Source organism: Salmo salar, chromosome ssa10, assembly GCF_905237065.1.
Source record: "Salmo salar chromosome ssa10, Ssal_v3.1, whole genome shotgun sequence".
NCBI lineage: Eukaryota > Metazoa > Chordata > Actinopteri > Salmoniformes > Salmonidae > Salmo > Salmo salar.
In genome coordinates, this window is record NC_059451.1 from 49679125 (window position 1) to 49704462 (window position 25338).

At 53.4% G+C, this 25338-nt stretch overlaps 1 protein-coding gene across 1 annotated transcript; it reads left to right on the plus strand.

Annotated features, from left to right (window-relative positions):
• Positions 1-3803: 3803 nt before the first annotated feature.
• Positions 3804-25075, plus strand: LOC123724540 (streptococcal hemagglutinin-like). Its single transcript, XM_045688703.1, is given in 34 exon segments — positions 3804-3888; positions 4677-4765; positions 10383-10541; positions 10595-10699; positions 10757-10801; positions 10911-11141; positions 11191-11298; positions 11426-11827; positions 11911-11991; positions 12772-12828; positions 12948-13067; positions 13171-13257; positions 13417-13509; positions 13581-13781; positions 17418-17594; positions 17652-17702; positions 17814-17909; positions 18039-18221; positions 18327-18413; positions 18471-18515; positions 18625-18855; positions 19979-20009; positions 20059-20129; positions 20229-20336; positions 20338-20398; positions 20472-20590; positions 20648-20758; positions 20842-20934; positions 21038-21130; positions 22135-22221; positions 22281-22355; positions 22409-22519; positions 22577-22673; positions 24927-25075. Coding segments are annotated over 34 exon segments (3939 nt in total).
• The last annotated feature ends 263 nt before the right edge of the window (positions 25076-25338 follow it).

A 25338-nucleotide genomic window follows, 5' to 3' on the forward strand; every position in this document is an offset into this window, starting at 1 on the left:
CCAGTAAACCAATATTAGGTTGTAGGAAGGAACTGCCACCAATTAACCCTTTATTAGGTTGTAGGAAGGAACTGCCACCAATAAACCAATATTAGGTTGTAGGAAGGAACTGCCACCAGTAAACCAATATTAGGTTGTAGGAAGGAAATGCCACCAGTAAACCAATATTAGGTTGTAGGAAGGAACTGCCACCAGTAAACCAATATTAGGTTGTAGGAAGGAACTGCCATCAGTAAACCAATATTAGGTTGTAGGAAGGAACTGCCACCAGTAAACCAATATTAGGTTGTAGGAAGGAACTGCCACCAGTAAACCAATATTAGGTTGTAGGAAGGAACTGCCACCAGTAAACCAATATTAGGTTGTAGGAAGGAACTGCCACCAGTAAACCAATATTAGGTTGTAGGAAGGAACTGCCATCAATAAACCAATATTAGGTTGTAGGAAGGAACTGCCACCAATATTAGGTTGTAGGAAGGAACTGCCACCAGTAAACCAATATTAGGTTGTAGGAAGGAACTGCCATCAGTAAACCAATATTAGGTTGTAGGAAGGAACTGCCACCAGTAAACCAATATTAGGTTGTAGGAAGGAACTGCCACCAATAAACCAATATTAGGTTGTAGGAAGGAACTGCCACCAGTAAACCAATATTAGGTTGTAGGAAGGAACTGCCACCAGTAAACCAATATTAGGTTGTAGGAAGGAACTGCCACCAATAAACCAATATTAGGTTGTAGGAAGGAACTGCCACCAGTAAACCAATATTAGGTTGTAGGAAGGAACTGCCACCAGTAAACCAATATTAGGTTGTAGGAAGGAACTGCCACCAGTAAACCAATATTAGGTTGTAGGAAGGAACTGCCACCAGTAAACCAATATTAGGTTGTAGGAAGGAACTGCCATCAATAAACCAATATTAGGTTGTAGGAAGGAACTGCCATCAATAAACCAATATTAGGTTGTAGGAAGGAACTGCCACCAATATTAGGTTGTAGGAAGGAACTGCCACCAGTAAACCCTTTATTAGGTTGTAGGAAGGAACTGCCACCAGTAAACCAATATTAGGTTGTAGGAAGGAACTGCCACCAGTAAACCAATATTAGGTTGTAGGAAGGAACTGCCACCAGTAAACCAATATTAGGTTGTAGGAAGGAACTGCCACCAGTAAACCAATATTAGGTTGTAGGAAGGAACTGCCATCAATAAACCAATATTAGGTTGTAGGAAGGAACTGCCACCAATATTAGGTTGTAGGAAGGAACTGCCACCAGTAAACCCTTTATTAGGTTGTAGGAAGGAACTGCCACCAGTAAACCAATATTAGGTTGTAGGAAGGAACTGCCATCAGTAAACCAATATTAGGTTGTAGGAAGGAACTGCCACCAGTAAACCAATATTAGGTTGTAGGAAGGAACTGCCACCAGTAAACCAATATTAGGTTGTAGGAAGGAACTGCCACCAGTAAACCAATATTAGGTTGTAGGAAGGAACTGCCACCAATATTAGGTTGTAGGAAGGAACTGCCACCAATATTAGGTTGTAGGAAGGAACTGCCACCAAGAAACCAATATTAGGTTGTTGTAACGGTTGTCGTCGGAAATGGAGGACCAAAACGCAGCAGGAATGTGGATGCTCATCTTGTATTTATTTTAAAATAAAGAGAACACCAAAATAACAAAAAAAACAAAGAACTCACAAACAACAAACAGTCTTGTCAGACTCACACAGGCAAAACAAGAAACAATCTCCCACAAACACTTAACCAAACACATACCCATATATAGGACTCTCAATCAGAGGCAACTAGAAAACACCTGCCTCCAATTGAGAGTCCAACCCCAATAAACTAGACAAAGAAATACAAAAGACTAGAGACCACATAGAAATACAAACCTAGAACATAACCCCAAAAACCCGGAAATAATAAATCAAACACCCTACTACATAAAACACCACCCCGAACCACATAAACAAAATACCCTCTGCCACGTCCTGACCAAACTACAATAACAAATAACCCTTATACTGGTCAGAACGTGACAGTTGTAGGAAGGAACTGCCACCAGTAAACCAATATTAGGTTGTAGGAAGGAACTGCCACCAGTAAACCAATATTAGGTTGTAGGAAGGAACTGCCACCAGTAAACCAATATTAGGTTGTAGGAAGGAACTGCCACCAATATTAGGTTGTAGGAAGGAACTGCCACCAATATTAGGTTGTAGGAAGGAACTGCCACCAGTAAACCAAGTAAGGTATTTTAGTGAATAAACAAGTACATAAATAAGTCATAATTCTGTTCACAGGATATCTCACTCACTCTTCTAGTCTCCCCTTTGAGTATGACTTTGACCTGGCGGTGACCTGGCCTCTGTAGACAACATGGAGGTGACCTGGCCTCTGTAGACAACATGGAGGTGACCTGGCCACTGTAGACAACATGGAGGTGACCTGGCCTCTGTAGACAACATGGAGGTGACCTGGTCTCTGTAGACAACATGGAGGGGACCTGGCCTCTGTAGACAACATGGAGGTGGCCTGGCCTCTGTAGACAACATGGAGGTGACCTGGTCTCTGTAGACAACATGGAGGTGACCTGGCCTCTGTAGACAACATGGAGGTGACCTGGCCACTGTAGACAACATGGAGGTGACCTGGCCTCTGTAGACAACATGGAGGGGACCTGGCCACTGTAGACAACATGGAGGTGACCTGGCCTCTGTAGACAACATGGAGGTGACCTGGCCTCTGTAGACAACATGGAGGTGACCTGGCCTCTGTAGACAACATGGAGGTGACCTGGTCTCTGTAGACAACATGGAGGTGACCTGGTCTCTGTAGACAACATGGAGGTGACCTGGTCTCTGTAGACAACATGGAGGTGACCTGGACAGGGTTTGTAATGGTTCTGTATGACTAGAGCTACATGATAATGTTATGAACAGCTGGCAGTGGCCTCTGGTAGACCATCACCACTACGGGCCGGGACAGGCAGACTGGAGTGATGGGGAACAAGGTGACACCAATAGTGGTCCTGTGTAGTCATGGCTGAGTTGTCTGAATGGTCTGATCGCACGTGTTCCAGTGAATATTCATTCATCTGCTACAATGGTGTGAGTTGATTCATATTTTCTGCACTCAAAAGCTACAATCACACACACACAGAGAAACTATACAATTGACTACGTCTACAATTGAGCACTTTTTTATACTGATTTATCAAATACACAATGAACTATCTATATACTACTTATCCAGCCTTTACAACCAATTTCTAAAGCATTTATTATGAGTGCAATATGTAAAACTTAAGTCTATGTTAGATTGTACATTCTGTCTTACAACTCAGCTTCAGGAGAATGATGTTAACATAGGAGAGGCAATGGACTGGAGAGAGGCTCAGAGCTACTGCAGGGAGTAGTGGAGAGAGGCTCAGAGCTACTGCAGGGAGAAGTGGGGAGAGAGGCTCAGAGCTACTGCAGGGAGAAGTGGAGAGAGAGGCTCAGAGCTACTGCAGGGAGAAGTGGAGAGAGGCTCAGAGCTACTGCAGGGAGAAGTGGAAAGAGAGGCTCAGAGCTACTGCAGGGAGAAGTGGAGAGAGGCTTAGAGCTACTGCAGGGAGAAGTGGAGAGAGAGGCTCAGAGCTACTGCAGGGAGAAGTGGAGAGAGAGGCTCAGAGCTACTGCAGGGAGAAGTGGAGAGATAGGCTCAGAGCTACTGCAGGGAGAAGTGGAGAGAGAGGCTTAGAGCTTCTGCAGGGAGAACTACAGACAGTGTGAGGAACCACAATGAGAACAAAGAGATGGCTAGTGTACCAGGTGTAGCTGGTGACCAGGTGGTGGTGTGGATCGGCGTGTACAGGAAGCCCTGGACATCGTCAGACCAGAGTGACTCATTCACAAATTGGATCAAGGGACAACCGAATAACGTCCGTTCTGGCCACTGGGCAGAGAACTGTGTCACATTTGGCAGATTGGTTGTGTGGCATCAAAAATGCCTTCTTTTGCTATGGTGGTGAGTGATGATCTCCTCTACAGTGAGGACAGGGTTTACCTGCAAAACACATGATAGATATTCTCCTTTACACAAAGTAAGCAATGAGGATCACTCCCTGTACCACTAAATGGCTTGGCACCATAGATTCAAGTCAAACATGACCTTTATCGGACTCATATGATGTGCTAAAAGAAAAATCTTATTTTAATTTTTTTTAAATTTAAAGTCAGTTAAGAACAAATTCTTATTTACAATTTACAATGACGGCCTACCAGGAAAAAGTGGGTTATTAGCCTTGAACAACAGATTTGTTTTATTTAAAGTCAGTTAAGAACAAATTCTTATTTTCAATGACGGCCTTGAACAAGAGCTTTTTACCATATCAGCTCAGGGATTCGATCCAGCAAGCTTTCGGTTACTGGCAAGTCAGTTAAGATCAAATTCTTATTTTCAATGACAGCCTACCAGGGAACAGTGGGTTAACTGCCTTGTTCAGGGCAGAAATACAGATTTTTACCTTGTCAGCTCCAGGGATTCGATCCAGCAACTTTTCATTTACTGGCCCAACACTCAAACCACTAGGCTACCTGTCACCCCATGATGTTACACAAATCATAGTTGTGGTTAATTCCATTCCATTTGAAACCCAACATTCCTGTTTATTCTTTAACCTCCAAAGGGAAGACGCAGATCATGAGAGTGGAGCTGATCCTGGACACTGATCTGGACCTGAATGATCCTGCTGTGATAGAGGCCATCTTACAGCAGGCAAGTCTCAACCTCGTCATCAACAACCAGCTCACTAAGAACTTATACAGTCACTTTAAATAAAGTGGTGACCAACATATCGACAGAGACAGAGTAGACCTACAGTATAAAGAGATTTTATGTCACTGAATCATGTAATTAGAGATTCTTTCTGTTGTTTGAATAAAGATGAATCTGGAGGATGAAGGAAAGACTGGAGGAAACCTCAGACTGACATGAAGTAGGAAGCCAGATGGAAAAGTCTTCTTCAAGAAAGAAGGAGGTTCTAAGAAGAAAAAGAACAAACCAAGAATCACGAAGCGAGAACTCTAAATTTGTGGAAATGATGTCATTTGAAAATGCTCTTCCTATTTTCCTCTGGCAGGCTCGGATGTTTACGGTTGTTCTCAACTTCTCCCTGAGGCTGGAATTCAATTAGCCTATACTGTTTTGTACTCTTTTTTTGTACTCAATTGTAATACAATTGAGTTGTGACCAGTGTGTGGTAGTGTAGTAGTTTTCTTTCAGAAAGTAGTTCCACCTGTCACTTGACACCAGAAGGTGATGGATAACATGATTTATCACACACGATAATAATAAGGAATTGTTATTACTTTCTTACATCTCTATTATTACAACTCTAAACTGAAGATATATCTTATATCAAAATATATGTTAAATGTCCTACTCTTTGATGAGGAAAATAGATATACAACGGAAGTTAAGATTATTTCATTGTGTCAACGTGTATCTGAACCAGGATAGAAATGGTTTCATTCTAACAGATCAAATCAAATCAAATCTCATTTGTCACATGCACCGAATACAACAGGTGTAGACCTTACAGTGAAATGCTGAATACAATAGGTGTAGTAGACCTTACAGTGAAATGCTTACTTACAAGCCCTTAACCAACAATGCAATTTTAAGAAAAATACCTAAAGAAAAAAATGAAATAAAAGTAAGAAATAATTAAAGAGCAGCAGTAAAATAACAATAGCGAGGCTATGTACAGGGGGGTACCGGAAAAGAGTCAGATGTAACCTTTTTTTTTGATTGAATACCCACTTGGGTAACTGTTTATTTTGATAGCATTCTGAACTCAAACTACGATGTCAGTTGATTTAAAGATATAAAAGAGTGAAGGGTAAAATGTTAAACAGTTTTATTTTGATTAATAAAGGAGACCCTGAACAGCATGTTAGTTTTCCCCTGAGTGAGCTCTATTCACAGTGCTACACTCACAGGTAGCAACACACACGGCACGCTGCCTTTGTTAACTTCAGAGCGTTTGTCTGCATGCGGTTCCAGCTGGGAGGGGTTCAAATCTGATCAAATCAATCAAATTGTATTTGTCACATGCTTCATAAACAACAGGTGTAGACTAACAGTGAAATGCTTAATTTTTAACTCTTCCAACAATGCAGAGTTAAAGATAAAGATAAAACAAATAATAAATAGAAATAGTGACACGGGGAATAAAATACACAGTGAATAACAATAACAAGTAAAAATAACATGGCTATATACAGGAGGTAGAAAATAACATGGTTATATACAGGGAGTAGAAAATAACATGGCTATATACAGGGAGAAGAAAATAACATGGCTATATAGAAGGAGTAGAAAATAACATGGCTATATACAGGAAGTAGAAAATAACATGGCTATATACAGGGAGTAGAAAATAACATGGCTATACAGTGGGGGGGAAAAGTATTTAGTCAGCCACCAATTGTGCAAGATCTCCCACTTAAAAAGATGAGAGAGGCCTGTAATTTTCATCATAGGTACACGTCAACAATGACAGACAAAATGAGAAAAAAAATTCCAGAAAATCACATTGTAGGATTTTTAATGAATTTATTTGCAAATTATGGTGGAAAATAAGTATTTGGTCACCTACAAACAAGCAAGATTTCTGGCTCTCACAGACCTGTAACTTCTTCTTTAAGAGGCTCCTCTGTCCTCCACTCGTTACCTGTATTAATGGCACCTGTTTGAACTTGTTATCAGTATAAAAGACACCTGTCCACAACCTCAAACAGTCACACTCCAAACTCCACTATGGCCAAGACCAAAGAGCTGTCAAAGGACACCAGAAACTAAATTGTAGACCTGCACCAGGCTGGGAAGACTGAATCTGCAATAGGTAAGCAGCTTGGTTTGAAGAAATCAACTGTGGGAGCAATTATTAGGAAATGGAAGACATACAAGACCACTGATAATCTCCCTCGATCTGGGGCTCCACGCAAGATCTCACCCCGTGGGGTCAAAATGATCACAAGAACGGTGAGCAAAAATCCCAGAACCACCTAGTGAATGACCTGCAGAGAGCTGGGACCAAAGTAACAAAGCCTACCATCAGTAACACACTACGCCGCCAGGGACTCAAATCCTGCAGTGCCAGACGTGTCCCCCTGCTTAAGCCAGTACATGTCCAGGCCCGTCTGAAGTTTGCTAGAGAGCATTTGGATGATCCAGAAGAGGATTGGGAGAATGTCATATGGTCAGATGAAACCAAAATATAACTTTTTGGTAAAAACTCAACTCGTCGTGTTTGGAGGACAAAGCATGCTGAGTTGCATCCAAAGAACACCATACCTACTGTGAAGCATGGGGGTGGAAACATCATTCTTTGGGGCTGTTTTTCTGCAAAGGGACCAGGACGACTGATCCGTGTAAAGGAAAGAATGAATGGGGCCATGTATCGTGAGATTTTGAGTGAAAACCTCCTTCCATCAGCAAGGGCATTGAAGATGAAACGTGGCTGGGTCTTTCAGCATGACAATGATCCCAAACACACCGCCCGGGCAACGAAGGAGTGGCTTCGTAAGAAGCATTTCAAGGTCCTGGAGTGGCCTAGCCAGTCTCCAGATCTCAACCACATAGAAAATCTTTGGAGGGAGTTGAAAGTCCGTATTGCCCAGCGACAGCCCCAAAACATCACTGCTCTAGAGGAGATCTGCATGGAGGAATGGGCCAAAATACCAGCAACAGTGTGTGAAAACCTTGTGAAGACTTACAGAAAACCTTTGACCTGTGTCAGTGCCAACAAAGGGTATATAACAAAGTATTGAGATAAACTTTTGTTATTGACCAAATACTTATTTTCCACCATAATTTGCAAATAAATTCATAAAAAATCCTACAATGTGATTTTCAGGATTTTTTTTCTCATTTTGTCTGTCATTGTTGACGTGTACCTATGATGAAAATTACAGGCCTCTCTCTTTTTAAGTGGGAGAACTTGCACAATTGGTGGCTGACTAAATACTTTTCCCCCCCACAGTATACAGGGAGTAGAAAATAACATTGCTATATACAGGGAGTAGAAAATAACATGGCTATATACAGGAAGTAGAAAATAACATGGCTATATACAGGAAAAAGTGTGTGTGTGTGTGTGTGTTGTCAGTGTAAGTATCTGTCAGTGTGTGGGTAAAGTCAAGTGTGTGTCAGTTTGTGGGTAGAGTCCTATTTGTTTCAGTGTGTGGGTAGAGTCCAGTGAGTGTCAGTGTGTGGGTAGAGTCCAGTATATGTCAGTGTGTGGGTAGAGTCCAGTGAGTGTCAGTGTGTGGGTAGAGTCCAGTGAGTGTCAGTGTGTGGGTAGAGTCCAGTGTGTGGGTAGAGTCCAGTGTGTGGGTAGAGTCCAGTGTGTGTTTTGAGGTGTCAGTGTAACTATGGTGTCAGTGTGTGGGTAGACTCCAGTGTGTGTTTTGAGGTGTCAGTCTAACTATGTTGTCAGTGTGTGGGTAGAGTCCAGTGTGTGTCAGTGTGTGGGTAGAGTCCAGTGTGTGTCAGTGTGTGGGTAGAGTCCAGTGTGTGTTTTGAGGTGTCAGTCTAACTATGTTGTCAGTGTGTGGGTAGAGTCCAGTGTGTGGGTAGAGTCCAGTGTGTGTCAGTGTGTGGGTAGAGTCCAGTATGTGTCAGTGTGTGGGTAGAGTCCAGTGTGTGTATATAGAGTCAGTGAAAGAGAGTTAGTGCAAAAAAGGGTCAATGCAGGTAGTCTGGGTAGCCCTTTGATTAGCTATTTAGCAGTTTTGTTTAGTAAGTAGTCTTAAGGCTTTGTGGTAGAAGCTGTTCAGGGTCCTGTTGGTTCCAGAGTTGCATCGGTACCGCTTGCCATGCGGTTGCAGAGTTAGCATTCTATGGCTTGGTGGCCGGAGTCTTTGTCTATTTTTTGTGTCTTCCTCTGACACCGCCTGGCATAGAGTTCCTGGATGGCAGGGAGCTCGGCCCCAGTGATGTTCTAGGCTGTACTCACCACCCTCTGTAGTGCCTTGCGTTCAGGTGCCTTGCAGTTACACTACCAAGCGATAATTGGTTCGATATCACTGGAGAGTAGGGCCTGCAATACAGAGCCTATAGGGACCGCCTCTCCCTCCCCATCTGTCTCACTGTCCGTCTGTCTGTCTGTAGCCGTGAGTTAAAATATAATTGAATAGTCTGAATCCTCAGTGGTCAATGAATGTTCACTAAGTCAATACTCACTGTATCGTTGAGACCTCATGCATGCCATTAATACACACTGGGGTTAGGCAGGGTACTATCATCTATAAGGCAATACACACTGGGGTTAGGCAGGGTACTATCATCTATAAGGCAATACACACTGGGGTTAGGCAGGGTACTATCATCTATAAGGCAATACACACTGGGGTTAGGCAGGGTACTATCAATAGGACTATGCCAAATGCCCCTAGAAATGATCAAACAAACTATACCATATAAAGCATTGGGTGGGGAGGTGTTCGGTAGAGCTGGGTCCAAATGGCATTTGCTTTCTTTCAAGCACTTACGGTGCACTTAATTTAACTAGTATCTGAAAGAAAACAAATACTATTTGGAGCCAGGTGAGGTTAAAGTGTTGAGACGAGTGAGATGGCCTGGGGTGGTGTTAGGGAATGCACCATCGTCATTGTGATACCCTGTGTGTGTGTCAGTGAGTGTCATCCTGCCCAGCCCAGTGTGCGTCCAGCCCCAGCATTAGTGTGTGTTGTCAAGCCCCAGTGTCACTGTGTGTCGTCCAGCCCCGGCGTCAGTGTGTCGTCCAGCCCCAGCGTCAGTGTGTCGTCCAGCCCCAGCGTCAGTGTGTCGTCCAGCCCCAGCGTCAGTGTGTCGTCCAGCCCCAGCGTCAGTGTGTCGTCCAGCCCCAGCGTCAGTGTGTCGTCCAGCCCCAGTGTCAGTGTGTCGTCCAGCCCCAGTGTCAGTGGGTCGTCCAGCCCCAGTGTCAGTGTGTCGTCCAGGCCCAGTGTCAGTGTGTGTCGTCCAGCCCCAGTGTCAGTGTGTGTCGTCCAGCCCCAGTATCAGTGTGTGTCGTCCAGCCCCAGTGTCAGTGTGTTGTCCAGCCCCTGCGTCAGTGTGTGTCGTCCAGCCCCGGCGTCAGTGTGTGTCGTCCAGCCCCGGCGTCAGTGTGTGTCGTCCAGCCCAGGCGTCAGTGTGTCGTCCAGCCCCGGCGTCAGTGTGTCGTCCAGCCCCGGCGTCAGTGTGTCGTCCAGCCCCGGCGTCAGTGTGTTGTCCAGCCCCAGTGTCAGTGTGTCGTCCAGCCCCAGTGTCAGTGTCGTCCAGCCCCAGTGTCAGTGTGTGTCGTCCAGCCCCAGTGTCAGTGTGTGTCGTCCAGCCCCATGTGTCGTCCAGCCCCAGTGTCAGTGTGTCGTCCAGCCCCAGTGTCAGTGTGTCGTCCAGCCCCAGTGTCAGTGTGTCGTCCAGCCCCAGCGTCAGTGTCGTCCAGCCCCAGCGTCAGTGTGTGTCGTCCAGCCCCAGCGTCAGTGTGTGTCATTCAGCCCCAGTGTCAGTGTGTGTCGTTCAGCCCCAGTGTCAGTGTGTGTCGTCCAGCCCCAGTGTCAGTGTGTGTCGTCCAGCCCCAGTGTGTCGTCCAGTCCCAGTGTCAGTGTGTCGTCCAGCCCCAGTGTGTCGTCCAGTCCCAGTGTCAGTGTGTCGTCCAGTCCCAGTGTCAGTGTGTGTCGTCCAGTCCCAGTGTCAGTGTGTGTCGTCCAGCCCCAGTGTCAGTGTGTGTCGTCCAGCCCCAGTGTCAGTGTGTCGTCCAGCCCCAGTGTCAGTGTGTGTCGTGCAGCCCCAGTGTCAGTGTGTGTCGTGCAGCCCCAGTGTCAGTGTGTGTCGTGCAGCTCCAGTGTCAGTGTGTGTCGTCCAGCCCCAGTGTCAGTGTGTCTCGTCCAGCCCCAGTGTCAGTGTGTCGTCCAGCCCCAGTGTCAGTGTCGTCCAGCCCCAGTGTCAGTGTCGTCCAGCCCCAGTGTCAGTGTCGTCCAGCCCCAGTGTCAGTGTGTCGTCCAGCCCCGGCGTCAGTGTGTCGTCCAGCCCCGGCGTCAGTGTGACGTCCAGCCCCGGCGTCAGTGTGTCGTCCAGCCCCAGTGTCAGTGTGTCGTCCAGCCCCAGTGTCAGTGTCGTCCAGCCCCAGTGTCAGTGTCGTCCAGCCCCAGGGTCAGTGTGTGTCGTCCAGCCCCGTGTCGTCCAGCCCCAGTGTCAGTGTGTCGTCCAGCCCCAGTGTCAGTGTGTCGTCCAGCCCCAGTGTCAGTGTGTCGTCCAGCCCCAGCGTCAGTGTCGTCCAGCCCCAGCGTCAGTGTGTGTCGTCCAGCCCCAGTGTCAGTGTGTGTCGTCCAGCCCCGGTGTCAGTGTGTCGTCCAGCCAAGGTGTCAGTGTGTCGTCCAGCTCCGGTGTCAGTGTGTGTCGTCCAGTCCCGGCGTCAGTGTGTCGTCCAGCCCCGGCGTCAGTGTGTCGTCCAGCCCCGGCGTCAGTGTGTCGTCCAGCCCGGGCGTCAGTGTGTCGTTCAGCCCCGGCGTCAGTGTGTCGTCCAGCCCCAGCATCAGTGTGTCGTCCAGCCCCAGTGTCAGTGTCGTCCAGCCCCAGTGTCAGTGTGTGTCGTCCAGCCCCAGTGTCAGTGTGTGTCGTCCAGCCCGAGTGTCAGTGTGTGTCGTCCAGCCCCATGTGTCGTCCAGCCCCAGTGTCAGTGTGTCGTCCAGCCCCAGTGTCAGTGTGTCGTCCAGCCCCAGTGTCAGTGTGTCGTCCAGCCCCAGTGTCAATGTGTCGTCCAGCCCCAGCGTCAGTGTGTCGTCCAGCCCCAGTGTTAGTGTGTGTCGTTCAGCCCCAGTGTCAGTGTGTGTCGTTCAGCCCCAGTGTCAGTGTGTGTCGTCCAGCCCCAGTGTCAGTGTGTGTCGTCCAGCCCCAGTGTCAGTGTGTCGTCCAGCCCCAGTGTGTCGTCCAGTCCCAGTGTCAGTGTGTCGTCCAGCCCCAGTGTCAGTGTGTGTGTCGTCCAGTCCCAGTGTCAGTGTGTGTCGTCCAGCCCCAGTGTCAGTGTGTGTCGTCCAGCCCCAGTGTCAGTGTGTCGTCCAGCCCCAGTGTCAGTGTGTGTCGTCCAGCCCCAGTGTCAGTGTGTGTCGTTCAGCCCCAGTGTCAGTGTGTGTCATTCAGCCCCAGTGTCAGTGTGTGTCGTCCAGCCCCAGTGTCAGTGTGTGTCGTCCAGCCCCAGTGTCAGTGTGTCGTCCAGCCCCAGTGTCAGTGTGTCGTCCAGCCACAGTGTGTCGTCCAGTCCCAGTGTCAGTGTGTCGTCCAGCCCCAGTGTCAGTGTGTGTCGTCCAGCCCCAGTGTCAGTGTGTGTAGTCCAGCCCCAGTGTTAGTGTGTGTCGTCCAGCCCCTGTGTCAGTGTGTCATCCAGTCCCAGTGTCAGTGTGTCGTCCAGCCCCAGTGTCAGTGTGTGTCGTGCAGCCCCAGTGTCAGTGTGTGTCGTGCAGCTCCAGTGTCAGTGTGTGTCGTCCAGCCCCAGTGTCAGTGTGTGTCGTCCAGCGTCAGTGTGTGTGGTCCAGCGTCAGTGTGTCGTCCAGCCCCAGTGTCAGTGTGTCGTCCAGCCCCAGTGTCAGTGTCGTCCAGCCACCAGTGTCAGTGTCGTCCTGCCCAAGTGTCAGTGTGTCGTCCAGCCCCAGTGTCAGTGTGTGTCGTCCAGCCCCAGTGTCAGTGTGTTGTCCAGCCCCAGTGTCAGTGTCGTCCAGCCCCATTGTCAGTGTGTGTCGTCCAGCCCCAGTGTCAGTGTGTCGTCCAGCCCCAGTGTCAGTGTGTCGTCCAGCCCCAGCGTCAGTGTCGTCCAGCCACAGTGTCAGTGTGTGTCGTTCAGCCCCAGTGTCAGTGTGTGTCGTCCAGCCCCAGTGTCAGTGTGTGTCGTCCAGCCCGAGTGTCAGTGTGTGTCGTCCAGCCCCATGTGTCGTCCAGCCCCAGTGTCAGTGTGTCGTCCAGCCCCAGTGTCAGTGTGTCGTCCAGCCCCAGTGTCAGTGTGTCGTCCAGCCCCAGTGTCAGTGTGTCGTCCAGCCCCAGCGTCAGTGTCGTCCAGCCCCAGCGTCAGTGTGTTGTCCAGCCCCAGTGTTAGTGTGTGTCGTTCAGCCCCAGTGTCAGTGTGTGTCGTTCAGCCCCAGTGTCAGTGTGTGTCGTCCAGCCCCAGTGTCAGTGTGTCGTCCAGCCCCAGTGTGTCGTCCAGTCCCAGTGTCAGTGTGTCGTCCAGCCCCAGTGTCAGTGTGTGTCATCCAGTCCCAGTGTCAGTGTGTGTCGTCCAGCCCCAGTGTCAGTGTGTGTCGTCCAGCCACAGTGTCAGTGTGTCGTCCAGCCCCAGTGTCAGTGTGTGTCGTCCAGCCCCAGTGTCAGTGTGTGTCGTTCAGCCCCAGTGTCAGTGTGTGTCGTCCAGCCCCAGTGTCAGTGTGTCGTCCAGCCCCAGTGTCAGTGTGTCGTCCAGCCCCAGTGTGTCGTCCAGTCCCAGTGTCAGTGTCGTCCAGCCCCAGTGTCAGTGTGTGTCGTCCAGCCCGTGTCAGTGTGTGTCGTCCAGCCCCAGTGTCAGTGTGTGTCGTCCAGCCCCTGTGTCAGTGTGTCATACAGTCCCAGTGTCAGTGTGTCGTCCAGCCCCAGTGTCAGTGTGTCATCCAGCCCCAGTGTCAGTGTGTCGTCCAGCCCCAGTGTCAGTGTGTCATCCAGCCCCAGTGTCAGTGTGTCGTCCAGCACCAGTGTCAGTGTGTCGTCCAGCACCAGTGTCAGTGTGTCGTCCAGCACCAGTGTCAGTGTGTCGTGCAGCCCCAGTGTCAGTGTGTGTCGTGCAGCTCCAGTGTCAGTGTGTTGTCCAGCCCCAGTGTCAGTGTGTGTCGTCCAGCGTCAGTGTGTGTCGTCCAGCGTCAGTGTGTCGTCCAGCCCCAGTGTCAGTGTGTCGTCCAGCCCCAGTGTCAGTGTCGTCCAGCCCCAGTGTCAGTGTGTCGTCCAGCCCCAGTGTCAGTGTGTGTCGTCCAGCCCCAGTGTCAGTGTGTGTCGTCCAGCCCCAGTGTCAGTGTGTCGTCCAGCCCCAGTGTCAGTGTGTGTCGTCCAGCCCCAGTGTCAGTGTGTGTCGTCCAGCCCCAGTGTCAGTGTGTGTCGTCCAGCCCCAGTGTCAGTGTGTCATCCAGCCCCAGTTTCAGTGTGTCGTCCAGCCCCAGTGTCAGTGTGTCGTCCAGCCCCAGCGTCAGTGTCGTCCAGCCCCAGCGTCAGTGTGTCGTCCAGCCCCAGTGTCAGTGTGTGTCGTTCAGCCCCAGTGTCAGTGTGTGTCGTTCAGCCCGTGTCAGTGTGTGTCGTCCAGCCCCAGTGTCAGTGTGTGTCGTCCAGCACCAGTGTCAGTGTGTCGTCCAGCACCAGTGTCAGTGTGTCGTCCAGCCCCAGTGTGTCGTCCAGTACCAGTGTCAGTGTGTGTCGTGCAGCCCCAGTGTCAGTGTGTGTCGGGCAGCCCCAGTGTCAGTGTGTGTCGTGCAGCTCCAGTGTCAGTGTGTTGTCCAGCCCCAGTGTCAGTGTGTGTCGTCCAGCGTCAGTGTGTCGTCCAGCCCCAGTGTCAGTGTGTCGTCCAGCCCCAGTGTCAGTGTCGTCCAGCCCCAGTGTCAGTGTGTCATCCAGCCCCAGTGTCAGTGTGTGTCGTCCAGCCCCAGTGTCAGTGTGTCGTCCAGCCCCAGTGTCAGTGTGTGTCGTCCAGCCCCAGTGTCAGTGTGTGTCGTCCAGCCCCAGTGTCAGTGTGTCATCCAGCCCCAGTGTCAGTGTGTCGTCCAGCACCAGTGTCAGTGTGTCGTCCAGCCCCAGCGTCAGTGTCGTCCAGCCCCAGCGTCAGTGTGTCGTCCAGCCCCAGTGTCAGTGTGTGTCGTTCAGCCCCAGTGTCAGTGTGTGTCGTTCAGCCCCAGTGTCAGTGTGTGTCGTCCAGCCCCAGTGTCAGTGTGTGTCGTCCAGCCCCAGTGTCAGTGTGTTGTCCAGCCCCAGTGTCAGTGTGTCGTCCAGCCCCAGTGTGTCGTCCAGCCCCAGTGTCAGTGTGTGTCGTCCAGCCCCAGTGTCAGTGTGTCGTCCAGCCCCAGTGTGTCGTCCAGTCCCAGTGTCAGTGTGTTGTCCAGCCCCAGTGTCAGTGTGTGTCGTCCAGCCCCAGTGTCAGTGTGTCGTCCAGCCCCAGTGTCAGTGTGTCGTCCAGCCCCAGTGTCAGTGTGTCGTCCAGCCCCAGTGTCAGTGTGTGTCGTGCAGCCCCAGTGTCAGTGTGTCGTCCAGCCCCAGTGTCAGTGTTGTCCAGCCCCAGTGTCAGTGTGTCGTCGAGCCCCAGTGTCAGTGTGTGTCGTCCAGCCCCAGTGTCAGTGTGTGTCGTCCAGCCCCAGTGTCAGTGTGTGTCGTCCAGCCCCAGTGTCAGTGTGTGTCGTCCAGCCCCAGTGTCAGTGTGTGTCGTCCAGCCCCAGTGTCAGTGTGTGTCGTCCAGCCCCAGTGTCAGTGTGTGTCGTCCAGCCCCAGTGTCAGTGTGTGTCGTCCAGCCCCGGTGTCAGTGTGTCGTCCAGCCCCGGTGTCAGTGTGTCGTCCAGCCCCGGTGTCAGTGTGTGTCGTCCAGTCCCGGCGTCAGTGTGTGTCGTCCAGTCCCGGCGTCAGTGTGTCGTCCAGCCCCGGCGTCAGTGTGTTGTCCAGCCCCGGCGTCAGTGTGTCGTCCAGCCCCGGCGTCAGTGTGTCGTCCAGCCCCGGCATCAGTGTGTCGTCCAGCCCCAGTGTCAGTGTCGTCCAGCCCCAGTGTCAGTGTGTGTCGTCCAGCCCCAGTGTCAGTGTGTGTCGTCCAGCCCGAGTGTCAGTGTGTGTCGTCCAGCCCCATGTGTCGTCCAGCCCCAGTGTCAGTGTGTCGTCCAGCCCCAGTGTCAGTGTGTCGTCCAGCCCCAGTGTCAGTGTGTCGTCCAGCCCCAGCGTCAGTTGTCGTCCAGCCCCAGCGTCAGTGTGTCGTCCAGCCCCAGTGTTAGTGTGTGTCGTTCAGCCCCAGTGTCAGTGTGTGTCGTTCAGCCCCAGTGTCAGTGTGTGTCGTCCAGCCCCAGTGTCAGTGTGTGTCGTCCAGCCCCAGTGTCAGTGTGTCGTCCAGCCCCAGTGTGTCGTCCAGTCCCAGTGTCAGTGTGTCGTCCAGCCCCAGTGTCAGTGTCGTCCAGCCCCAGTGTCAGTGTGTCGTCCAGCCCCAGTGTCAGTGTGTGTCGTCCAGCCCCAGTGTCAGTGTGTGTCGTCCAGCCCCAGTGTCAGTGTGTGTCGTCAAGCCCCAGTGTCAGTGTGTGTCGTCCAGCCCCGGTGTCAGTGTGTCGTCCAGCCCCGGTGTCAGTGTGTCGTCCAGCCCCGGTGTCAGTGTGTCGTCCAGCCCCGGTGTCAGTGTGTGTCGTCCAGTCCCGGCGTCAGTGTGTCGTCCAGCCCCGGCGTCAGTGTGTCGTCCAGCCCCGGCGTCAGTGTGTCGTCCAGCCCCGGCGTCAGTGTGTCGTCCAGCCCCAGCATCAGTGTGTCGTCCAGCCCCAGTGTCAGTGTCGTCCAGCCCCAGTGTCAGTGTGTGTCGTTCAGCCCCAGTGTCAGTGTGTGTCGTTCAGCCCCAGTGTCAGTGTGTGTCGTCCAGCCCCAGTGTCAGTGTGTGTCGTCCAGCACCAGTGTCAGTGTGTCGTCCAGCACCAGTGTCAGTGTGTCGTCCAGCACCCGTGTCAGTGTGTCGTCCAGCCCCAGTGTGTCGTCCAGTACCAGTGTCAGTGTGTGTCTTGCAGCCCCAGTGTCAGCGTGTGTCGTGCAGCCCCAGTGTCAGTGTGTGTCGTGCAGCTCCAGTGTCAGTGTGGTGTCCAGCCCCAGTGTCAGTGTGTGTCGTCCAGCGTCAGTGTGTCGTCCAGCCCCAGTGTTAGTGTGTCGTACGCCCGTGTCAGTGTCGTCCAGCCCCAGTGTCAGTGTCGTCCAGCCCCAGTGTCAGTGTGTCGTCCAGCCCCAGTGTCAGTGTGTGTCGTCCAGCCCCAGTGTCAGTGTGTCGTCCAGCCCCAGTGTCAGTGTGTGTCGTCCAGCCCCAGTGTCAGTGTGTGTCGTCCAGCCCCAGTGTCAGTGTGTCATCCAGCCCCAGTGTCAGTGTGTCGTCCAGCACCAGTGTCAGTGTGTCGTCCAGCCCCAGCGTCAGTGTCGTCCAGCTCCAGCGTCAGTGTGTCGTCCAGCCCCAGTGTCAGTGTGTGTCGTTCAGCCCCAGTGTCAGTGTGTGTCGTTCAGCCCCAGTGTCAGTGTGTGTCGTCCAGCCCCAGTGTCAGTGTGTGTCGTCCAGCCCCAGTGTCAGTGTGTTGTCCAGCCCCAGTGTCAGTGTGTCGTCCAGCCCCAGTGTGTCGTCCAGTCCCAGTGTCAGTGTGTTGTCCAGCCCCAGTGTCAGTGTGTGTCGTCCAGCCCCAGTGTCAGTGTGTCGTCCAGCCCCAGTGTCAGTGTGTCGTCCAGCCCCAGTGTCAGTGTGTCGTCCAGCCCCAGTGTCAGTGTGTGTCGTGCAGCCCCAGTGTCAGTGTGTCGTCCAGCCCCAGTGTCAGTGTTGTCCAGCCCCAGTGTCAGTGTGTCGTCCAGCCCCATTGTCAGTGTGTGTCGTCCAGCCCCAGTGTCAGTGTGTGTCGTCCAGCCCCAGTGTCAGTGTGTGTCGTCCAGCCCCAGCGTCAGTGTGTCGTCCAGCCCCAGCACCAGTGTGTTGTCCAGCCCCAGTGTCAGTGTCGTCCAGCCCCAGTGTCAGTGTGTGTCGTCCAGCCCCAGTGTCAGTGTGTGTCGTCCAGCCCGAGTGTCAGTGTGTGTCGTCCAGCCCCATGTGTCGTCCAGCCCCAGTGTCAGTGTGTCGTCCAGCCCCAGTGTCAGTGTGTCGTCCAGCCCCAGTGTCAGTGTGTCGTCCAGCCCCAGCGTCAGTGTCGTCCAGCCCCAGCGTCAGTGTGTCGTCCAGCCCCAGTGTTAGTGTGTGTCGTTCAGCCCCAGTGTCAGTGTGTGTCGTCCAGCCCCAGTGTCAGTGTGTGTCGTCCAGCCCCAGTGTCAGTGTGTGTCGTCCAGCCCCAGTGTCAGTGTGTCGTCCAGCCCCAGTGTGTCGTCCAGTCCCAGTGTCAGTGTGTCGTCCAGCCCCAGTGTCAGTGTGTCGTCCAGCCCCAGTGTCAGTGTGTCGTCCAGCCCCAGTGTCAGTGTGTCGTCCAGCCCCAGTGTCAGTGTGTCGTCCAGCCCCAGCGTCAGTGTCGTCCAGCCCCAGTGTTAGTGTGTGTCGTTCAGCCCCAGTGTCAGTGTGTGTCGTTCAGCCCCAGTGTCAGTGTGTGTCGTCCAGCCCCAGTGTCAGTGTGTGTCGTCCAGCCCCAGTGTCAGTGTGTCGTCCAGCCCCAGTGTGTCGTCCAGTCCCAGTGTCAGTGTGTCGTCCAGCCCCAGTGTCAGTGTGTGTCGTCCAGTCCCAGTGTCAGTGTGTGTCGTCCAGCCCCAGTGTCAGTGTGTGTCGTCCAGCCCCAGTGTCAGTGTGTCGTCCAGCCCCAGTGTCAGTGTGTGTCGTCCAGCCCCAGTGTCAGTGTGTGTCGTTCAGCCCCAGTGTCAGTGTGTGTCATTCAGCCCCAGTGTCAGTGTGTGTCGTCCAGCCCCAGTGTCAGTTTGTGTCGTCCAGCCCCAGTGTCAGTGTGTCGTCCAGCCCCAGTGTGTCGTCCAGTCCCAGTGTCAGTGTGTCGTCCAGCCCCAGTGTCAGTGTGTGTCGTCCAGCCCCAGTGTCAGTGTGTGTCGTCCAGCCCCAGTGTCAGTGTGTGTTGTCCAGCCCCTGTGTCAGTGTGTCATCCAGTCCCAGTGTCAGTGTGTCATCCAGCCCCAGTGTCAGTGTGTCGTCCAGCCCCAGTGTCAGTGTGTGTCATCCAGCCCCAGTGTCAGTGTGTCGTCCAGCACCAGTGTCAGTGTGTCGTCCAGCACCAGTGTCAGTGTGTCGTCCAGCACCAGTGTCAGTGTGTCGTGCAGCCCCAGTGTCAGTGTGTGTCGTGCAGCTCCAGTGTCAGTGTGTTGTCCAGCCCCAGTGTCAGTGTGTGTCGTCCAGCGTCAGTGTGTGTCGTCCAGCCCCAGTGTGTCGTCCAGCCCCAGTGTCAGTGTGTCGTCCAGCCCCAGTGTCAGTGTCGTCCAGCCCCAGTGTCAGTGTCGTCCAGCCCCAGTGTCAGTGTCGTCCAGCCCCAGTGTCAGTGTGTCGTCCAGCCCCAGTGTCAGTGTGTGTCGTCCAGCCCCAGTGTCAGTGTGTCGTCCAGCCCCAGTGTCAGTGTAGTCCAGCCCCAGTGTCAGTGTGTCGTCCAGCCCCAGTGTCAGTGTGTGTCGTCCAGCCCCAGTGTCAGTGTGTCATCCAGCCCCAGTTTCAGTGTGTCGTCCAGCCCCAGTGTCAGTGTGTCGTCCAGCCCCAGCGTCAGTGTCGTCCAGCCCCAGCGTCAGTGTGTCGTCCAGCCCCAGTGTCAGTGTGTGTCGTTCAGCCCCAGTGTCAGTGTGTGTCGTTCAGCCCCAGTGTCAGTGTGTGTCGTCCAGCCCCAGTGTCAGTGTGTGTCGTCCAGCCCCAGTGTCAGTGTGTGTCGTCCAGCCCCAGTGTCAGTATGTCGTCCAGCACCAGTGTCAGTGTGTCGTCCAGCCCCAGTGTGTCGTCCAGTACCAGTGTCAGTGTGTGTCGTGCAGCCCCAGTGTCAGTGTGTGTCGTGCAGCCCCAGTGTCAGTGTGTGTCGTGCAGCTCCAGTGTCAGTGTGTTGTCCAGCCCCAGTGTCAGTGTGTGTCGTCCAGCGTCAGTGTGTCGTCCAGCCCCAGTGTCAGTGTGTCGTCCAGCCCCAGTGTCAGTGTCGTCCAGCCCCAGTGTCAGTGTCGTCCAGCCCCAGTGTCAGTGTGTCGTCCAGCCCCAGTGTCAGTGTGTGTCGTCCAGCCCCAGTGTCAGTGTGTCGTCCAGCCCCAGTGTCAGTGTGTGTCGTCCAGCCCCAGTGTCAGTTTGTGTCGTCCAGCCCCAGTGTCAGTGTGTCATCCAGCCCCAGTGTCAGTGTGTCGTCCAGCACCAGTGTCAGTGTGTCGTCCAGCCCCAGCGTCAGTGTCGTCCAGCCCCAGCGTCAGTGTGTCGTCCAGCCCCAGTGTCAGTGTGTGTCGTTCAGCCCCAGTGTCAGTGTGTGTCGTTCAGCCCCAGTGTCAGTGTGTGTCGTCCAGCCCCAGTGTCAGTGTGTGTCGTCCAGCCCCAGTGTCAGTGTGTGTCGTCCAGCCCCATGTGTCGTCCAGCCCCAGTGTCAGTGTGTCGTCCAGCCCCAGTGTCAGTGTGTCGTCCAGCCCCAGTGTCAGTGTGTCGTCCAGCCCCAGTGTCAGTGTGTCGTCCAGCCCCAGCGTCAGTGTCGTCCAGCCCCAGCGTCAGTGTGTCGTCCAGCCCCAGTGTCAGTGTGTGTCGTTCAGCCCCAGTGTCAGTGTGTGTCGTTCAGCCCCAGTGTCAGTGTGTGTCGTCCAGCCCCAGTGTCAGTGTGTCGTCCAGCACCAGTGTCAGTGTGTCGTCCAGCCCCAGCGTCAGTGTCGTCCAACCCCAGCGTCAGTGTGTCGTCCAGCCCCAGTGTCAGTGTGTCGTTCAGCCCCAGTGTCAGTGTGTGTCGTTCAGCCCCAGTTTCAGTGTGTGTCGTCCAGCCCCAGTGTCAGTGTGTGTCGTCAAGCCCCAGTGTCAGTGTGTTGTCCAGCCCCAGTGTCAGTGTGTCGTCCAGCCCCAGTGTGTCGTCCAGTCCCAGTGTCAGTGTGTCGTCAAGCCCCAGTGTCAGTGTGTGTCGTCAAGCCCCAGTGTCAGTGTGTGTCGTCCAGCCCCAGTGTCAGTGTGTGTCGTCCAGCCCCGGTGTCAGTGTGTGTCGTCCAGCCCCGGTGTCAGTGTGTCGTCCAGCCCCAGTGTCAGTGTGTCGTCCAGCCCCAGTGTCAGTGTGTCGTCCAGCCCCAGCGTCAGTGTCGTCCAGCCCCAGCGTCAGTGTGTCGTCCAGCCCCAGTGTCAGTGTGTGTCGTCCAGCCCCAGTGTCAGTGTGTGTCGTCCAGCCCCAGTGTCAGTGTGTGTCGTCCAGCCCCAGTGTCAGTGTGTCGTCCAGCACCAGTGTCAGTGTGTCGTCCAGCACCAGTGTCAGTGTGTCGTCCAGCCCCAGTGTGTGCGTCCAGTACCAGTGTCAGTGTGTGTCGTGCAGCCCCAGTGTCAGTGTGTGTGTCGTGCAGCCCCAGTGTCAGTGTGTGTCGTGCAGCTCCAGTGTCAGTGTGTTGTCCAGCCCCAGTGTCAGTGTGTGTCGTCCAGCGTCAGCGTGTCGTCCAGCCCCAGTGTCAGTGTGTCGTCCAGCCCCAGTGTCAGTGTCGTCCAGCCCCAGTGTCAGTGTCGTCCAGCCCCAGTGTCAGTGTGTCGTCCAGCCCCAGTGTCAGTGTGTGTCGTCCAGCCCCAGTGTCAGTGTGTCGTCCAGCCCCAGTGTCAGTGTGTGTCGTCCAGCCCCAGTGTCAGTGTGTCATCCAGCCCCAGTGTCAGTGTGTCGTCCAGCACCAGTGTCAGTGTGTCGTCCAGCCCCAGCGTCAGTGTCGTCCAACCCCAGCGTCAGTGTGTCGTCCAGCCCCAGTGTCAGTGTGTGTCGTTCAGCCCCAGTGTCAGTGTGTGTCGTTCAGCCCCAGTGTCAGTGTGTGTGTCGTCCAGCCCCAGTGTCAGTGTGTGTCGTCCAGCCCCAGTGTCAGTGTGTTGTCCAGCCCCAGTGTCAGTGTGTCGTCCAGCCCCAGTGTGTCGTCCAGTCCCAGTGTCAGTGTGTCGTCCAGCCCCAGTGTCAGTGTGTGTCGTCAAGCCCCAGTGTCAGTGTGTGTCGTCCAGCCCCGGTGTCAATGTGTCGTCCAGCCCCAGTGTCAGTGTGTCGTCCAGCCCCAGTGTCAGTGTGTCGTCCAGCCCCAGCGTCAGTGTCGTCCAGCCCCAGCGTCAGTGTGTCGTCCAGCCCCAGTGTCAGTGTGTGTCGTTCAGCCCCAGTGTCAGTGTGTGTCGTTCAGCCCCAGTGTCAGTGTGTGTAGTCCAGCCCCAGTGTCAGTGTGTGTTGTCCAGCCCCAGTGTCAGTGTGTCGTCCAGCCCCAGTGTGTCGTCCAGCCCCGGCGTCAGTGTGTCGTCCAGCCCCGGCGTCAGTGTGTCGTCCAGCCCCGGCGTCAGTGTGTCGTCCAGCCCCGGCGTCAGTGTGTCGTCCAGCCCCGGCATCAGTGTGTTGTCCAGCCCCAGCGTCAGTGTGTCGTCCAGCCCCAGTGTCAGTGTCGTCCAGCCCCAGTGTCAGTGTGTTTCGTCCAGCCCCATGTGTCGTCCAGCCCCAGTGTCAGTGTGTCGTCCAGCCCCAGTGTCAGTGTGTCGTCCGCCCCAGTGTCAGTGTGTGTCGTCCAGCCCCAGTGTCAGTGTGTGTCGTCCAGCCCCAGTGTCAGTGTGTGTCGTCCAGCCCCAGTGTCAGTGTGTCGTCCAGCCCCAGTGTCAGTGTGTCGTCCAGCCCCAGTGTGTCGTCCAGTCCCAGTGTCAGTGTGTCGTCCAGCCCCAGTGTCAGTGTGTGTCGTCCAACCCCAGTGTCAGTGTGTGTCGTCCAGCCCCAGCGTCAGTGTGTGTCGTCCAGCCCCGGCGTCAGTGTGTCGTCCAGCCCCGGCGTCAGTGTGTCGTCCAGCCCCGTCGTCAATGTGTCGTCCAGCCCCGGCGTCAGTGTGTCGTCCAGCCCGGCGTCAGTGTGTCGTCCAGCCCCGGCGTCAGTGTGTCGTCCAGCCCCGACGTCAGTGTGTCGTCCAGCCCCGGCGTCAGTGTGTCGTCCAGCCCCGGCGTCAGTGTGTCGTCCAGCCCCGGCGTCAGTGTGTCGTCCAGCCCCGGCGTCAGTGTCGTCCAGCCCCAGCATCAGTGTCGTCCAGCCCCAGCGTCAGTGTGTCGTCCAGCCCCAGTGTCAGTGTGTGTCGTCCAGCCCCAGTGTCAGTGTGTGTCGTCCAGCCCCATGTGTCGTCCAGCCCCAGTGTCAGTGTGTCGTCCAGCCCCAGTGTCAGTGTGTGTCGTCCAGCCCCAGTGTCAGTGTGTGTCGTCCAGCCCCAGTGTCAGTGTGTAGTCCAGCCCCAGTGTCAGTGTGTCGTCCAGCCCCAGCGTCAGTGTGTGTCGTCCAGCCCCAGTGTCAGTGTGTGTCGTCCAGACCCATGTGTCGTCCAGCCCCAGTGTCAGTGTGTCGTCCAGCCCCAGTGTCAGTGTGTCGTCCAGCCCAGTGTCAGTGTGTCGTCCAGCCCCAGTGTCAGTGTGTGTCGTCCAGCCCCAGTGTCAGTGTGTGTCGTCCAGACCCAGTGTCAGTGTGTCGTCCAGCCCGAGTGTGTCGTCCAGTCCCAGTGTCAGTGTGTCGTCCAGCCCCAGTGTCAGTGTGTCGTCCAGCCCCAGTGTCAGTGTGTCGTCCAGCCCCAGTGTCAGTGTGTGTCGTCCAGCCCCAGTGTCAGTGTGTGTCGTCCAGCCCCAGTGTCAGTGTGTGTCGTCCAGCCCCAGTGTCAGTGTGTGTCGTCCAGCCCCAGTGTCAGTGTGTCGTGCAGCTCCAGTGTCAGTGTGTGTCGTCCAGCCCCAGTGTCAGTGTGTCGTCCAGCCCCAGTGTCAGTGTGTCGTCCAGCCCCAGTGTCAGTGTGTCGTCCAGCCCCAGTGTGTGTCGTCCAGCCCCAGTGTCAGTGTGTCGTCCAGCCCCAGTGTCAGTGTGTCGTCCAGCCCCAGTGTCAGTGTGTCGTCCAGCCCTCATAAAGGATTCTACCTGGAACCATAAAGGATTCTACCTGGAACCATAAAGGTTTCTACCTTGAACCATAAAGGATTCTATCTGGAACCATAAAGGATTCTACCTGGAACCAATAAGGATTCTAACTAGAACCATAAAGATTTCTACCTGGAAGCTTAAAGGATTCTACCTGGAACCAATAACGATTCTACCTGGAACCAATAAGGATTCTACCTGGAACCATAAAGGATTCTACCTGGAACCATAAAGGATTCTACCTGGAACCATAAAGGATTCTACCTGGAACCAAAAGGTTTCTACCTGGAACCATAAAGGTTTCTACCTTGAACCATAAAGGATTCTACCTGGAACCATAAAGGATTCTACCTGGAACCATAAAGGTTTCTACCTTGAACAATAAAGGATTCTACCTGGAACCATAAAGGATTCTACCTGGAACCAAAAGGTTTCTACCTGGAACCATAAAGGTTTCTACCTTGAACCATAAAGGATTCTACCTGGAACCATAAAGGATTCTACCTGGAACCATAAATGATTCTACCTGGAACCATAAAGGTTTCTACCTGGAACCAAAAGGTTTCTACCTGGAACCATAAAGGTTTCTACCTGGAACCATAAAGGTTTCTACCTGGAACCATAAAGGATTCTACATGGAAACATTAAGGATCCTACCTGGAACCATAAAGGTTTCTACCTGGAACCATAAAGGATTCTACCTGGAACCATAAAGGATTCTACCTGGAACCAAAAGGTTTCTACCTGGAAGCATAAAGGCTTCCACCTGGAACCAATAAGGATTCTACCTGGAACCATTAAGCATTCTACCTGGAAATATAAAGGATTCTATCTGGAACCAAAAAGGGTTTTCCTATGGGGACAGCCGATTAGATTAGATGTTTATTTAGTCACATGCACAGAGACGTAGATGTAATTGCAGGGAAAGTGACATTCTTAAGCTCCGAGCTCTAGCAGTGCAGGGGCGAATGAAACACTACAAAATAATAATACAATCAAAAATAATATATACGTGTTTACAACTGTGACAATGATAAATATAAATGTCCATTGGTGTGTGGGCAGGGTAATTGACCGTTGAAAACAGAAAACAATGTACTGCCCCGTGTCTGAGTGATGGAAGCGAGGAGAGCAGGCCGTGGCTCAGGAGGCTGAGGTCCCTGATGATCTGCATGGCCTTCCTGTGACACCAGGTGTTGTAGGGTGTCCTGCAGGGCAGGCAGTAGGCACCCAAATGTTGCGCTCGGCTGAGCATACCACCGGCTTGCGGTCAGCGGCGGTGGAGCTGCCGTACCAGGCTGTGATGCAGCCTGACAGTATGCTCTCAAAGGTGTTCCTGTAGAACACAGAGCCCTCAAGGACAGGGTGAATGTCTTCAGCCTCCTGAGTTTGAAGAGTCGCTGTTGTGCCTTCTTCACCACGATGTCCGTGTAGTTTGACCATTTCAGCTCCTTGAAGATGTGTACGCCAGTGTCTCGGCGTGGCCCTATTGATGAGGATGGTGGCGTGCCCAGCCTGGTTCTTCCTGAAGTCCACAATCAGCTCCTTTGTTTTGCTGACGTTGAGGGAGTTAATATGTGAATAACTCACGTCAGAGAGTTAGAT